The 16,307-nt window shown below is 40.5% G+C and overlaps 2 protein-coding genes across 21 annotated transcripts in view; both read left to right on the top strand.

The window, feature by feature from the left end:
• Positions 1 to 12,132, top strand: part of LOC119027860 (tenascin-X-like) — a 20,356-nt gene extending 8,224 nt beyond the window's left edge. For 5 of the 20 annotated variants that reach the window (XM_037113356.1, XM_037113354.1, XM_037113353.1 and 2 more), the window contains 21 exons: positions 321 to 578; positions 895 to 1,152; positions 1,474 to 1,731; positions 2,042 to 2,299; positions 2,576 to 2,833; positions 3,120 to 3,377; positions 3,688 to 3,945; positions 4,221 to 4,478; positions 4,945 to 5,202; positions 5,512 to 5,769; positions 6,046 to 6,303; positions 6,742 to 6,999; positions 7,310 to 7,567; positions 7,844 to 8,101; positions 8,413 to 8,670; positions 8,946 to 9,203; positions 9,640 to 9,897; positions 10,174 to 10,431; positions 10,954 to 10,959; positions 11,340 to 11,419; positions 11,540 to 12,132. In XM_037113356.1, the coding sequence (XP_036969251.1) occupies positions 321 to 578; positions 895 to 1,152; positions 1,474 to 1,731; positions 2,042 to 2,299; positions 2,576 to 2,833; positions 3,120 to 3,377; positions 3,688 to 3,945; positions 4,221 to 4,478; positions 4,945 to 5,202; positions 5,512 to 5,769; positions 6,046 to 6,303; positions 6,742 to 6,999; positions 7,310 to 7,567; positions 7,844 to 8,101; positions 8,413 to 8,670; positions 8,946 to 9,203; positions 9,640 to 9,897; positions 10,174 to 10,431; positions 10,954 to 10,959; positions 11,340 to 11,419; positions 11,540 to 11,605 (4,796 nt within the window). In that variant the 3' untranslated portion in view covers positions 11,606 to 12,132. The remainder of the gene's footprint in view (positions 1 to 320; positions 579 to 894; positions 1,153 to 1,473; positions 1,732 to 2,041; positions 2,300 to 2,575; positions 2,834 to 3,119; positions 3,378 to 3,687; positions 3,946 to 4,220; positions 4,479 to 4,944; positions 5,203 to 5,511; positions 5,770 to 6,045; positions 6,304 to 6,741; positions 7,000 to 7,309; positions 7,568 to 7,843; positions 8,102 to 8,412; positions 8,671 to 8,945; positions 9,204 to 9,639; positions 9,898 to 10,173; positions 10,432 to 10,953; positions 10,960 to 11,339; positions 11,420 to 11,539) is intronic. The other 15 variants (XM_037113364.1, XM_037113362.1, XM_037113358.1 and 12 more) reach the window with 15 other exon arrangements.
• LOC119027866 (E3 ubiquitin-protein ligase TRIM39-like) lies at positions 11,650 to 16,307 on the top strand. The gene is made up of 9 exons (XM_037113381.1): positions 11,650 to 11,822; positions 12,278 to 12,532; positions 13,038 to 13,610; positions 13,726 to 13,821; positions 14,019 to 14,252; positions 14,421 to 14,568; positions 14,658 to 14,684; positions 15,228 to 15,373; positions 15,492 to 16,307. Exons 2-9 carry the CDS (start codon positions 12,362 to 12,364, stop codon positions 15,921 to 15,923), a joined length of 1,827 nt encoding a protein of 608 aa, XP_036969276.1. The 5' UTR covers positions 11,650 to 11,822; positions 12,278 to 12,361; the 3' UTR covers positions 15,924 to 16,307.

Raw genomic sequence — 16,307 nt, 5'->3', positions numbered from 1 at the left:
AGTTATGTGGCAAAAGCAAGCAAGTCAATGCTCTTCAGGAGCAGCCATAACTTTTGGTGACCATTAATTCAAATTACAAAAGCAGTTCTCAAAAAGAATAGATTGGATTGAAAACTGTGTGACTTAAAGATGTTATTTATTTTAATGTCACCTCGGGGGCAGCGACTGGACAATAGATTTACATATATCTGTAATACTCAAGAAACACCAAGAGATGATGGAGGTGGATTGTTGATATATAGATCTGTTGAATGGAATCCAGATTATTCTGATAACTGTCTTTTCATTCAAAATTTGTCTCTTCACTTTTTCTGTCTCAGCTCCTCCAAACACAGACAGCTTCACATCAGCAGGCCAAGATGAGACCAGTATCACTCTGCAGTGGAATAAAGTCAACAACAACGTCAGCTTCATTCTCCAGCTTAATGGAACAGAGATAAACATCAGTGCGCCAGTTGGAGGTGGACCAGTAACTCACACAGTCTCATCTCTCACTGCTGGAACTAAATACACATTCACTCTCTTCTCTGTGTTTGAGAATGTCAGAAGCAGTGGAGTCAACATCACTGCAGTCACTGGTAAGATGCTTGACTTCAGGAATTTCTTTTAGTTTCCTTAAGACAACATACATAACTCTCAGCAGGCTTAATTGCAAGTATAAAGAGCAAGCAGTTATCTGCAGCAACAACTTGAATTTAACAAGAAAGAGCTAAAGATGGAGTAAGTTTTTTTTTTTTTTACACCAGCCGGCTTTGGGGCAGCTACTGGACAATGTTTCTTAGCTGTCAGTCATATTAGCGAAAACAGCAGCAGATGAATGGAGCGAGTTTGTGCCTAAATACTCTGTCTTGATCAAATTGATCACTGCTCCTCTTTTTTTGTGTTCTGTCTAAGCTCCTTCAAACACAGACAGCTTCACATCAGCAGGCCAAGATGAGACCAGTATCACTCTGCAGTGGAATAAAGTCAACAACAACGTCAGCTTCATTCTCCAGTTTAATGGATCCGAGATAAACATCACTGCACCAGTTGGAGGTGGACCAGTAACTCACACAGTCTCATCTCTCACTGCTGGAACTAAATACACATTCACTCTCTTCTCTGTGTTTGAGGACGTCAGAAGCAGTGGAGTCAACATCACTGCAGTCACTGGTAAGATATTTGACTTCAGGAATTTCTTGTAGTTTCCTTAAGACAACATACATAACTCTCAACAGTCGTAATCGCAGGTTTGAAGAGCAAGCAGTTATCTACAGCAACAGGTTAGATTTAACAAGAAATAGTTAAACATGGAGTAAGTTGTTTTTACACTAGCTGGCCTTGGGAGCAGCTACTGGACAATGTTTTTTGTCTGTCAGCCATGTCAGTAAAAAGAGCAACAGATAAATGTTTGAATGAATGAGTGAGATTGTGGCTAAATACTCTGTCTTCATCAAATTGATCACTGCTCCTCTTTTTTGTGTTCTGTCTCAGCTCCTCCAAACACAGACAGCTTCAGATCAGCAGGCCAAGATGAGACCAGTATCACTCTGCAGTGGAATAAAGTCAACAACAATGTCAGCTTCATTCTCCAGTTTAATGGAACAGAGATAAACATCAGTGCACCAGTTGGAGGTGGACCAGTAACTCACACAGTCTCATCTCTCACTGCTGGAACTAAATACACATTCACTCTCTTTTCTGTGTTTGAGAACGTCAGAAGCAGTGGAGTCAACATCACTGCAGTCACTGGTAAGATGTTTGACTTCAGGAATTTCTTGTAGTGTGCTTAAGACAACATACATAACTCTTAGCAGTCGTAATCACAAGTATGAAGAGCAAGCAGTTATCTGCAGCAACAGGTTAAATTTAACAAGAAATAGCTAAAGATGGAGTACGTTTTTTTTACACTAGTTGGCCTTGGGTTCAGCTTCTGGGCAATGTTTCTTACCTGTCAGTCATATTAGCAAAAAGAGCAGCAGATGAATGGAGCGAGTTTGTAACTAAATACTCTGTCTTGATCAAATTGATCATTGCTCCTCTTTTTTGTGTTCTGTCTCAGCTCCTTCAAACACAGACAGCTTCAGATCAGCAGGACAAGATGAGACCAGTATCACTCTGCAGTGGAATAAAGTCAACAACAACATCAGCTTCATTCTCCAGTTTAATGGAACGGAGATAAACATCAGTGCACCAGTTGGAGGTGGACCAGTAACTCACACAGTCTCATCTCTCACTGCTGGAACTAAATACACATTCACTCTCTTCTCTGTGTTTGAGAACGTCAGAAGCAGTGGAGTCAACATCACTGCAGTCACTGGTAAGATATTTGACTTCAGTAATTTCTTGTAGTGTGCTTAAGACAACATACAGCAAGCAGTTATCTGCAGCAACAGCCTAAATTTAACAAAAAGAGCTAAAGATGGAGTAAGTTCTTTTTACACTGGCTGGCTTTGGGGGCAGCTACTGGACAATGTTTTTTTTTCTGTCAACCATATCAGTAAATAGAGCAGCAGATGAATGGAGCGAGATTGTGGCTGAATACTCTGTCTTGATCAAATTGATCACTGCTCCTCTTTTTTGTTTTCTATCTCAGCTCCTTCAAACACAGACAGCTTCAGATCAGCAGGACAAAATGAGACCAGTATCACTCTGCAGTGGAATAAAGTCAACAACAACATCAGCTTCATTCTCCAGTTTAATGGAACCGAGATAAACATCAGTGCACCAGTTGGAGGTGGACCAGTAACTCACACAGTCTCATCTCTCACTGCTGGAACTAAATACACATTCACTCTCTTCTCTGTGTTTGAGGACATCAGAAGCAGTGGAGTCAACATCACTGCAGTCACTGGTAAGATGTTTGACTTCAGGAATTTCTTGTAGTGTGCTTAAGACAACATACAGCAAGCAGTTATCTGCAGCAGTTATCTGCAGCACAGTTAAATTTAACAAAAAGAGCTAAAGATGGAGTAAGTTCTTTTTACACTGGCTGGCTTTGGGGGCAGCTACTGGACAATGTTTTTTTTCTGTCAACCATATCAGTAAATAGAGCAGAAGATGAATGGAGCGAGATTGTGGCTAAATACTCTGTCTTGATCAAATTGATCACTGCTCCTCTTTTTTGTTTTCTATCTCAGCTCCTTCCAACACAGACAGCTTCAGATCAGCAGGACAAAATGAGACCAGTATCACTCTGCAGTGGAATAAAGTCAACAACAACGTCAGCTTCATTCTCCAGTTTAATGGAACAGAGATAAACATTAGTGCACCAGTTGGAGGTGGACCAGTAACTCACACAGTCTCATCTCTCACTGCTGGAACTAAATACACATTCACTCTCTTCTCTGTGTTTGAGCACGTCAGAAGCAGTGGAGTCAACATCACCGCAGTCACAAGTAAGATATTTGACTTCAGGAATTTCTTGTAGTGTGCTTAAGACAACATACATAACTCTCAGCAGTCGTAATCACAAGTATGAAGAGCAAGCAGTTATCTGCAGCAACAGGTTAAATCTAACAAGAAATAGCTAAAGATGGAATAAGTTTTTTTCACACTAACCAGCTTTGGGGGCAGCTACTGGACAATGTTTTTTGCCTGTCAGCCATATCAGTAAAAAGAGCAGCAGATGAATGGAGCGAGATTGTGGCTAAATACTCTGGCTAGATCAAATTGATCACTGCTCCTCTTTTTTGTTTTCTATCTCAGCTCCTTCCAACACAGACAGCTTCAGATCGGCAGAACAAGATGAGACCAGTATCACTCTGCAGTGGAATAAAGTCAACAACAACGTCAGCTTCATTCTCCAGTTTAATGGAACAGAGATAAACATCAGTGCACCAGTTGGAGGTGGACCAGTAACTCACACAGTCTCATCTCTCACTGCTGGAACTAAATACACATTCACTCTCTTCTCTGTGTTTGAGAATGTCAGAAGCAGTGGAGTCACCGTCATTGCAGTCACTGGTAAGATATTTGACTTCAGTAATTTCTTGTAGTGTGCTTAAGACAACATACAGCAAGCAGTTATCTGCAGCAACAGCTTAAATTTAACAAACAGAGCTAAAGATGGAGTGAGTTTTTTTTACACTGGCTGGCTTTGGGTTCAGCGACTGGACAATGTTTCTTACCTGTCAGTCATATTGGCAAAAAGAGCAGCAGATGAATGGAGCGAGTTTGTAACTAAATACTCTGTCTTGATCAAATTGATCACTGCTCCCCTTTTTTGTGTTCTGTCTCAGCTCCTCCAAACACTGACAGCTTCAGATCAGCAGGACAAGATGAGACCAGTATCACTCTGCAGTGGAATAAAGTCAACAACAACGTCAGCTTCATTCTCCAGTTTAATGGAACAGAGATAAACATTAGTGCACCAGTTGGAGGTGGACCAGTAACTCACACAGTCTCATCTCTCACTGCTGGAACTAAATACACATTCACTCTCTTCTCTGTGTTTGAGCACGTCAGAAGCAGTGGAGTCAACATCACTGCAGTCACTGGTAAGATTTTTGACTATAAGATTGTCTTTTTTACCAAGTATCACACTGCTGTTTTGTATTGGTAGTTTCCATAAGACAACATACTAGAAATGTAATGACTTTTTTTAAATGCATGTATCACAGATAATTTTGAAGGCGTCTTTTTTCATTCATGCACTAATTTGTCATGATGTACCAACAACAAGCCATTTACATGGACTTGAAAGCAGCCTTAACTCTTAGCTGTCGTAATAGCGAGTATCAAAAACAAGCAGTTGATCAGCAGCAACAGCTCAACTTCAACAAGAAGTTGTTAACAATGTAGTCATTTTCTTTTAGATTATTCCAACTTCTGGGCAGCTACTGATCGATGGATGTTACCTATCAGCCATATTATTGACAAAAGAGCAAAAGATAAATGGAGCGAGTATGCAAATTGATTCTCTGTCTTGGTGAAATTGATCATTGCTCTGATTTTCTGTCTAAGCTCCTCCAAACACTGACAGCTTCAGATCAGCAGGCCAAGATGAGACCAGTATCACTCTGCAGTGGAATAAAGTCAACAACAACGTCAGCTTCATTCTCCAGTTTAATGGAACAGAGATAAACATCAGTGCACCAGTTGGAGGTGGACCAGTAACTCACACAGTCTCATCTCTCACTGCTGGAACTAAATACACATTCACTCTCTTTTCTGTGTTTGAGAACGTCAGAAGCAGTGGAGTCAGCATCACTGCAGTCACTGGTAAGATGTTTGACTTCAGGAATTTCTTGTAGTGTGCTTAAGACAACATACATAACTCTTAGCAGTCGTAATCACAAGTATGAAGAGCAAGCAGTTATCTGCAGCAACAGGTTAAATTTAACAAGAAATAGCTAAAGATGGAGTAAGTTTTTTTTACACTAGTTGGCCTTGGGTTCAGCTTCTGGGCAATGTTTCTTACCTGTCAGTCATATTACCAAAAGAGCAGCAGATGAATGAAGCGAGTTTGTAACTAAATACTCTGTCTTGATCAAATTGATCATTGCTCCTCTTTTTTGTGTTCTGTCTCAGCTCCTTCAAACACAGACAGCTTCAGATCAGCAGGACAAAATGAGACCAGTATCACTCTGCAGTGGAATAAAGTCAACAACAACGTCAGCTTCATTCTCCAGTTTAATGGAACAGAGATAAACATTAGTGCACCAGTTGGAGGTGGACCAGTAACTCACACAGTCTCATCTCTCACTGCTGGAACTAAATACACATTCACTCTCTTCTCTGTGTTTGAGATCGTCAGAAGCAGTGGAGTCAACATCACTGCAGTCACTGGTAAGATATTTGACTTCAGGAATTTCTTGTAGTGTGCTTAAGACAACATACAGCAAGCAGTTATCTGCAGCAACAGCCTAAATTTAACAAAAAGAGCTAAAGATGGAGTAAGTTCTTTTTACACTGGCCGGCTTTGGGGGCAGCTACTGGACAATGTTTTTTTTTCTGTCAACCATATCAGTAAATAGAGCAGCAGATGAATGGAGCGAGATTGTGGCTAAATACTCTGTCTGGATCAAATTGATCACTGCTCCTCTTTTTTGTTTTCTATCTCAGCTCCTTCCAACACAGACAGCTTCAGATCAGCAGGACAAGATGAGACCAGTATCACTCTGCAGTGGAATAAAGTCAACAACAACGTCAGCTTCATTCTCCAGTTTAATGAAACAGAGATAAACATCAGTGCACCAGTTGGAGGTGGACCAGTAACTCACACAGTCTCATCTCTCACTGCTGGAACTAAATACACATTCACTCTCTTCTCTGTGTTTGAGGACATCAGAAGCAGTGGAGTCAACATCACTGCAGTCACTGGTAAGATATTTGAATCAGAAGTGTCTAGTGAACCACGGATAACACTGTTGTTTTGTATTAGGATAGTGCATAAGATAACTTTCTAGGTAAATGAAGTTATGTTTAAAATTTTGTCACTAAGATGTTTTCATGGCGGTCTAATCATTCACAGATGAGGTTCCAGTTATGTGGCAATGGCAAGCAAGTCAATGCTCGTCAGCAGCAGCCATAACTTTTGGTGACCATTAATTCAAATTACAAAAGCAGTTATCAGCAGGAATAGCTTGGATTGAAAACCATGCGGCTGAAAGATTTTGTTGTTTTTTTTTAATCTCACCTTGGGGGCAGCTACTGGACATGAATGTTACTGAAAAGCTGTAATAGTGCAGAAACAACAAGAGACGATGGAGGTGGCGATGTCTTCAGTAAATTGATCATTGCTTTGATTTTCTGTCTCAGCTCCTCCAAACACAGACAGCTTCAGATCAGCAGGACAAAATGAGACCAGTATCACTCTGCAGTGGAATAAAGTCAACAACAACGTCAGCTTCATTCTCCAGTTTAATGGAACAGAGATAAACATCACTGCACCAGTTGGAAGTGGACCAGTAACGCACACAGTCTCATCTCTCACTGCTGGAACTAAATACACATTCACTCTCTTCTCTGTGTTTGAGGACGTCAGAAGCAGTGGAGTCAACATCACTGCAGTCACTGGTAAGATGTTTAATTTCAGGATTTTCTTGTAGTGTGCTTAAGACAACATACATAACTCTCAGCAGTCGTAATCACAAGTATGAAGAGCAAGCAGTTATCTGCAGCAACAGGTTAAATCTAACAAGAAATAGCTAAAGATGGAATAAGTTTTTTTCACACTAACCAGCTTTGGGGGCAGCTACTGGACAATGTTTTTTACCTGTCAGCCATATCAATAAAAAGAGCAGCAGATGAATCTAGCGAGTTTGTGACTAAGTACTCTGACTTGATCAAATTGATCATTGCTCCTCTTTTTTGTGTTCTGTCTCAGCTCCTTCAAACACAGACAGCTTCAGATCAGCAGGACAAGATGAGACCAGTATCACTCTCCAGTGGAATAAAGTCAACAACAACGTCAGCTTCATTCTCCAGTTTAATGGAACAGAGATAAACATCCGTGCACCAGTTGGAGGTGGACCAGTAACTCACACAGTCTCATCTCTCACTGCTGGAACTAAATACACATTCACTCTCTTCTCTGTGTTTGAGGATGTCAGAAGCAGTGGAGTCAACATCACTGCAGTCACAGGTAAGATATTTGACTTCAGGAATTCCTTGTAGTGTGCTTAAGACAACATACAGCAAGCAGTTATCTGCAGCAACAGCCTAAATTTAACAAAAAGAGCTAAAGATGGAGTAAGTTCTTTTTACACTGGCTGGCTTTGGGGGCAGCTACTGGACAATGTTTTTTTTTCTGTCAACCATATCAGTAAATAGAGCAGCAGATGAATGGAGCGAGATTGTGGCTAAATACTCTGTCTTGATCAAATTGATCACTGCTCCTCTTTTTTGTTTTCTATCTCAGCTCCTTCCAACACAGACAGCTTCAGATCAGCAGGACAAAATGAGACCAGTATCACTCTGCAGTGGAATAAAGTCAACAACAACGTCAGCTTCATTCTCCAGTTTAATGGAACAGAGATAAACATCACTGCACCAGTTGGAGGTGGACCAGTAACTCACACAGTCTCATCTCTCACTGCTGGAACTAAATACACATTCACTCTCTTCTCTGTGTTTGAGAACGTCAGAAGCAGTGGAGTCAACATCACTGCAGTCACTGGTAAGATGTTTGATTTCAGGATTTTCTTGTAGTGTGCTTAAGACAACATACATAACTCTCAGCAGTCGTAATCACAAGTATGAAGAGCAAGCAGTTATCTGCAGCAACAACTTGAATTTAACAAGAAAGAGCTAAAGATGGAATAAGTTTTTTTCACACTAACCAGCTTTGGGGGCAGCTACTGGACAATGTTTTTTGCCTGTCAGCCATATCAGTAAAAAGAGCAGCAGATGAATGGAGCGAGATTGTGGCTAAATACTCTGTCTAGATCAAACGGATCACTGCTCCTCTTTTTTTGTGTTCTGTCTCAGCTCCTCCAAACACAGACAGCTTCACACCAGCAGGCCAAGATGAGACCAGTATCACTCTGCAGTGGAATAAAGTCAACAACAACGTCAGCTTCATTCTCCAGTTTAATGGAACAGAGATAAACATCACTGCACCAGTTGGAGGTGGACCAGTAACTCACACAGTCTCATCTCTCACTGCTGGAACTAAATATACATTCACTCTCTTCTCTGTGTTTGAGGATGTCAGAAGCAGTGGAGTCACCGTCATTGCAGTCACAGGTAAGATATTTGACTTCAGTAATTTCTTGTAGTGTGCTTAAGACAACATACAGCAAGCAGTTATCTGCAGCAACAGCCTAAATTTAACAAAAAGAGCTAAAGATGGAGTAAGTTCTTTTTACACTGGCCGGCTTTGGGGGCAGCTACTGGACAATGTTTTTTACCTGTCAGCCATATCAATAAAAAGAGCAGCAGATGAATCTAGCGAGTTTGTGACTAAGTACTCTGACTTGATCAAATTGATCACTGCTCCCCTTTTTTGTGTTCTGTCTCAGCTCCTTCCAACACAGACAGCTTCAGATCAGCAGGACAAGATGAGACCAGTATCACTCTGCAGTGGAATAAAGTCAACAACAACGTCAGCTTCATTCTCCAGTTTAATGGAACAGAGATAAACATCAGTGCACCAGTTGGAGGTGGACCAGTAACTCACACAGTCTCATCTCTCACTGCTGGAACTAAATACACATTCACTCTCTTCTCTGTGTTTGAGAACGTCAGAAGCAGTGGAGTCAACATCACTGCAGTCACTGGTAAGACATTTGAAGCATTAGTGTCTTGTCAACCAAGAATAACATTGTTATTTTGTATTAGGATAGTGCATAAGACAACTTTCTAGATAAATGAAGGCATGTTTGAATTTGTATCACTAAGACGTTTTCATGGCGGTCTAATCATTCACAGATGAGGTTCCAGTTACTTGGCAACAGTAAGCAAGTCAATGCTCGTCAGCAGCAGCCATAACTTTTAGTCACCATTAATTCAAATTACAAAAGCAGTTATCAGCAGGAATCATTTGGATTGAAAACCAGGGGGCTGAAAGATTTTGGGTTTTTTTTAATCTCACCTTTGGGGCAGCTACTGGACATGATTGTTACTGAAAAGCTGTAATAGTGAAGAAACAACAAGAGACGATGGAGGTGGCGATGTCTGCAGTAAATTGATCATAGCTCTGATTTTCTGTCTCAGCTCCTCCAAACACAGACAGCTTCACATCAGCAGGACAAGATGAGACCAGTATCACTCTGCAGTGGAATAAAGTCAACAACAACGTCAGCTTCATTCTCCAGTTTAATGGAACAGAGATAAACATCAGTGCACCAGTTGGAGGTGGACCAGTAACTCACACAGTCTCATCTCTCACTGCTGGAACTAAATATACATTCACTCTCTTCTCTGTGTTTGAGAAAATCAGAAGCAGTGGAGTCACCGTCATTGCAGTCACAGGTAAGATATTTGACTTCAGTAATTTCTTGTAGTGTGCTTAAGACAACATACAGCAAGCAGTTATCTGCAGCAACAGCCTAAATTTAACAAAAAGAGCTAAAGATGGAGTAAGTTCTTTTTACACTGGCTGGCTTTGGGGGCAGCTACTGGACAATGTTTTTTTTTCTGTCAACCATATCAGTAAATAGAGCAGCAGATGAATGGAGCGAGATTGTGGCTGAATACTCTGTCTTGATCAAATTGATCACTGCTCCTCTTTTTTGTTTTCTATCTCAGCTCCTTCCAACACAGACAGCTTCAGATCAGCAGGACAAAATGAGACCAGTATCACTCTGCAGTGGAATAAAGTCAACAACAACGTCAGCTTCATTCTCCAGTTTAATGGAACAGAGATAAACATCAGTGCACCAGTTGGAGGTGGACCAGTAACTCACACAGTCTCATCTCTCACTGCTGGAACTGAATACACATTCACTCTCTTCTCTGTGTTTGAGAATGTCAGAAGCAGTGGAGTCAGCATCACTGCAGTCACTAGTAAGATTCTTGTTTTTTTTTCTAGAATACGAAATATACATTTAATTGGACGGTTTATTACAGACTTGGTTTATGTGCTTGTGATAGACACTACCTAATCAGTGCAAAATAGCTTCAGAAAGGTTTAGCAGCATAGCTTAAATTTAATCTTTAAAAATCTTGAAATTTAGGAAGCTACTGAACAGTCAACAGTTCTACTTTCTTGTAACACTAGTAGTTGTTTCCTTGTTAGATAAAAAAAAAAAGTTCCCTTCCCTTCCCTTCTTGTCGCTTTCCTTGTTCCATGTCTGTTTTGAGCACCTTTCAAAGCCATTTCAAAGAATGCTGTTACATACCCTTGAGTTTCCTTGTCTGCATTCTTTCTTCTTACGTTCTGTCTTTTCAAAAGGTTTATTTTTTTGAATTGCACTGTAGAGGAATGTACATATTTGATGTTAATGAGTTACAAAGAAGATGTCAATGAATCATATGTTCTTCTTTTCTCTGCCAAAACTTTTCTGACTCTGCATCCTTCAACCAAAGCACCTCGTAAGTATTTACATGTGTGACATTCATTTTATTGTGTCCAATTGATTAATGTAGATAATGTAGATTTTATCTTGTGGTTGTTGTGTCTGTTATTCATAAAGTATAAGGTGCTGAGATCTAGTTTAACTATTGCTAAAACAGAAATTGTGTTGCTTTTTTGCTCATGTTGTAAGCCAACATTGTTTGATCCATTTGTGTTGAAGTATTTATCAATTATAGTTTTTCTTAGCTATGTTTAATAATCGTAAAAGCTGATTGATCACAACTCTGAGGGTTTTTATATCTTGAGTAATGTCATTTAGCTATTTCCTTGTAATCCATTATCAATACATACTATTGTGTATTCATTTATGTAACATTCTGGTTATATATATCAACAGACAATGTTGTTGGATTAAAGATCAAATTGAAGTCATCTACTCAGCTGTCGGACTCAGACATACAGACTTTGTTGGAGGAGGTGAGATTATGGGCTATTTCAAATTCAGTTTATTAAGTTGTTTGTTCAACATTAACTTTTTTTTGTTTTTTTTTAATCTCTGTTATGTTTGTGCATGCATGGCTTTTTTTTTTATTCTAGGTCTTTAGACAAAATGGATTGTCACCTCAGTTGTTTTCCCTCATGGTTAAGTCTGTTGAGTCATGAGACCAGTGGAGGAAATTTGAGAAGAAATGGAGGAGTATGGATCTGCAATGCAAAGACATTTGCCATTTTGAAGTTCTTTCACTGAAGCAAAACAACAAAAACTAATGATGTTTATCAGATTCCAGTGGAATACAGAGGAAGCAAAATGTATCTTCTTTCAAAGTATTTTTCAAGATCTTTATGGTGCTTTTTCACAGCTTTTTGAAAGTGTCCAGCGGTGAGTAACGCTTTCATTTCCTTTGTGTGTGACACTGTGGGAAAATAGTGTCCATTGGCTCCAAAGAGATCTGCATTGACTTTGATTATGCATACTGTTTGATATGAGTTTTCTTCATTAATTTGTGAACATACTCAAAACCTGCATCAGTTGAGTAGTTTGGATTTCAGAATGTAATGACTGTAGCAGTCAAATAGAGACAACTTTATGAATTATTTTTGCATCAATTTGATATTTTGTAAATGGTCTCAATGTAGCTCTAAAAGCATCAGGAGTCCTTTCCAAAACAATAAACTACACTCACCTTTTCTGTAGTAGTCCAATCTTTTTTGTTGGTCAGTGTATGAATGTACTAGTATATTTCTGTCTTTTTGAAGTAAAGACCCTTTTAGTGGTTGAAAGTTATGAATGTGATTCAGCTTTTTACACAGTAAATACTCTTACTGTTTGTGCAGCCCAATAGAAGACAATACTATTATATAATACAAAACAAAGACCTACTACACAATGCAAAATCCCATAAGGCACCTGTTCTAGACATGACTCCTCCCACCCTGGAACAGCATGGTAGTGAAAAAAAAAAACTCTGGAGGGAAGCATGTTCCACAGGGAGTGGTAACAGCCTTACAGGGAGGACTTTGGCTTCACAACCACAGTGCCAGTGTTTGTCTTTGCTACCTCAGAGGTCACGTTTCACATTCAGCAACAAGGTAAGACCAAAACAAAATAACAGATGGATAAATGTCTTCCTTTTGATTAAACAAATACACTCTCTTGTGCCAGGCAGGTAAAATAGAATATACGATGGAATATTAATTTTAAGCTTGGTAGTTTGGTAGTTTGAGTTTGGTAGATACTTGCAGGATGTAGGAGCAAGCGTGTTCTTTTGATTTAAATGGGTGTATTCATGTTTCGAGCTCAGCTTACACTGTGTGTAGGGGAGAGTTATGTGACCATGCAGCTGGACTTTGGCCAGTCAGTCAGCAACTTGGTAGGTGCTAGGTTCCCAGCAATAATAAAACTTTATTGTACCTATGTTAAAGACAATGAATACCAAGCTTTAAAAAAAACCAAAAAACTACTAACTGTATGTTTTGTAAATGTCCTTATATTAGAGTTGGTTTTTAATGTTACCCAAACAACTTTCCTTTGACTCAGAAAGTAAATGATTAATTTCTCCTTCATAATCGATTAACACTTGTCTTTACTTTACAGGTCATGGCCTCTCCCAGCGTTCTCATGTCAGAGGTGCAGTTTCAGTGCTGCATCTGTCAGGATGTTTTCTCTGAGCCTGTGTCCATCCCCTGCGGCCACAGCTTCTGCTTCACCTGCATCACATCACACTGGAACGACAGCCACGCCATCAGATGTCCAAAATGTCAGACTGTCTTTGAGGGCCGCCCGGAGCTTTGTGAAAACTCCTTTGCCAAGGAGATGTCAGAGCAGATCCGAGCAAGAAGGCAGAATGGCGTCATTCCAATGCAAGGAAGATTAATATTTTGTGACGTGTGCGTGGGGAAGAAAACAAAGGCCTTAAAGTCCTGCCTTGTGTGTCTGACTTCATATTGTGAGAGTCACCTGGAGCCACACCTGAGAGTTTCCACCCTGAAGATTCACAAGCTGATTGAACCAGTGGCAATGCTGGAGAGTCGGAATTGTAGAAGGCACCAACGGCTCCTGGAGCTGTTCTGCAGGAGCGACCAGAGGTGTGTGTGTGTGCTGTGCACTGAGACTGACCACCGCGGTCATGCCATCGTCCCAGTGGAGCGAGAGAGCAAGAGGAAGAAGGTGAGCACCCAGAGTCCTCATCATCATTGCGCCATCATTCTGTCAAATACTTTGGCAGGCTTTGAATTTTGGATTCTGATTCCAGCTTTGGTTTTTTTTTCGTTGTGATTAAAAGTCTCAGATGAAAAGAATCGAGGCTGATGTTCAGCAGATGATCCAGGACAGACTGCTGAAAGTAGAGGAGATCAAACTCTCTGTGGAGCTCAGCAAAGTGAGTTTGCGGCTTTCAGCAGCAGTTGAAACAGTCTATGTATCAGAATGTAATAAAAGGGGCGCTTGTGACTTTTCTCAGAAGAAAACGTAGATAAAATCACATTTGCATTTCACTAACCTACAGAAAGAAATCAGGCTTGTATTTTTGAGCTTTAAACATTCTTTTTTTTTTTTTCCCTTATCCAACGTCCTCAGGAAAACTCAAAGAGGGACGTAATGGAAAGCATGGAGGTCTTCTCCTCTCTGCTTCGTTCCATGGAGAGAAATCAGTCTGAGCTGGTGGAGATGATTCAGAGGAAGCAGGCAGCAGCAGAGCAGAGGGCGCAGAGGCTCATCACAGAGCTGGAGCTGGAAATCACTGAGCTGGAGAGGAAGAGAAGAGAGATGGAGCAGCTCTCTCGCACCGAGGACCACCTCCATCTCCTGCAGGTCAGGAGTCGGCTCACAGAAGAAAACTGATATTTGATTGTCAAATAGGTGCTAAAGCGCATTCTCTGAAGTAGGAATTCAAAGTTTTCAGGGCTTTGATCGTAATTCCCATAGCTTGTCTTCTCTGTGTAAAAGCCATTTCTCTCTCATTTTATGTCTTTGTGTCAGAGGTTTCCTGTTCTGAGTTCTCCTCCATCTGTCAAAGCCTGCGCTGACATCATTGTCCATTCAGACACGTGCCTGGGAACTGTAAGGACAGCAGTGGCCAACATTGGACATCAGCTACAATCAGCTTTGAAGAAGCTTTCCTTTAAAGGTCATCTTCTTGAAGGATTTTTTTGTTAGCATTAATGCATTCATCAAGTTTTGTTTTTGTTTCTGATCAAAGCTCTCATTAACTTACAGAGCATGAGAAGCTGCAGCAGTATGCAGGTAAAGTTGGACCGAGACAATGTCAATCATATAGTTGTCCTGTCTCTCAACAAAATCCAGCCATAACTTAACTTGACAGTCTTCCTACTGTAACAATTTGTAGATAAATCACTGTGAAAGTCACTATGAAAAGGACTAGAAATCTAACGATTTAATTACAGTACATCTAAACTGTTGATGTTAAGAAATTTTGTTTTAAATTAGTCGTTTGTGCTCTAAAATACCGATAACAAATTTCCTGGTAAATTAATAAATCAGGTATTCAGTCACCAAAATCCTGCCGATTGATGGGCTTGATTGATTTGTCAGGCATTAAAAGAGGTCTGATAATACTTTGTGACACAACCAACAAAACAATTTATCATACTAACTGTCCTGCAAACACATAATACCTGCTTTTGTAATACTGAGAAAAACTGTATTCAGTATTTGTGACAGGTGGCCTCAGGTTATGGATTCCACAAATACAAAAATATTAGTTTAATGTTAGAAGAAAGAAGATAATAAAGTTGAACCTCTGTGTAAACCTTGTCGTTCAACCAGCTGATGTTCATCTGGACCCCAGGACCGCCAACCGTTGGCTGGTTCTATCAGAGGATGGGAGACAGGTCTGGGATGGAGACATGGAACAGAACCTGGTGGACACACCAGAACGTTTTGACACAGCTCCATGTGTCCTAGGCACCAGGGTAAATAACAATGCTGTTGGGGTTAGGGTTGTGTGTGTGTGGTTGTGTTCGACCCTGTAGAGATGTCATGTCTTTCTGTTTCACTGTCTCCCTGACCTGAACCTCTCTTGCTATGCAGGGTTTCACCAGTGGGAGGCACTACTGGGAAGTACATGTGGGAGACAAAACGGCATGGGACTTGGGTGTGGCTCAGCAGTCTGTCAACAGGAAGGGTGTGGTCACACTGAGTCCAGAAGACGGCTATTGGGTCATTTGTTTGAGGAAGGGCAGTGAGTACCGGGCGTGTGCAGGAGAGGCGGAGCTGCTGTGTCTCTCTGAGAGGCCACAGGTTGTTGGGGTGTTTGTGGATTATGAGGAGGGGGTGGTGTCCTTCTATGACGCAGAGGCCAAGTCACACATCTATTCCTTTACACACTTCCAATTCACTGAAGCCATGTTTCCCTTTTTCAACCCAGACATGAGTGACAGTGACAGCAACAAATCACCACTTACCATCCGTCCTGCCTGTGGAGTTAATGGAGACGGGGATTTAGATGACATAACAATATGATGAGAAATGTTTGTTCAGTATTATTTGTCAGGGTGTTTTTATTTTAAAGAGCATAAAACTGTTCTCTGTGCTGACTGCTTTAATTACACATAAATGCACCATTTCTAACGAGTCCTGAAGAACAAATATACTGAAGCAGGTTTATAATTATATTGTATAGTAAGCAATAGTGTTTATTTTGCCAGCTACAATTATACATGGTCTTTATTTCAAATCACAGATGGGTGATTTTGGAGTGAAACTTCACAGACTGTACAATACATAATTAGTCACCTCAAACACTGTCAGATCTTCTGTATGTTTGATGATTCATTCACAATAAGAACTACTTTCACACTGTTTATGAGCTGTCTCCTTTCCTCAATAAACTGTTGCGTATGCTCA

This window comes from Acanthopagrus latus, chromosome 10, assembly GCF_904848185.1.
Source record: "Acanthopagrus latus isolate v.2019 chromosome 10, fAcaLat1.1, whole genome shotgun sequence".
In the NCBI taxonomy this organism is placed as follows: domain Eukaryota; kingdom Metazoa; phylum Chordata; class Actinopteri; order Spariformes; family Sparidae; genus Acanthopagrus; species Acanthopagrus latus.
Note: the sequence above shows the minus strand (reverse complement) of the source record. Positions and strands in the feature narration are given on the sequence as shown.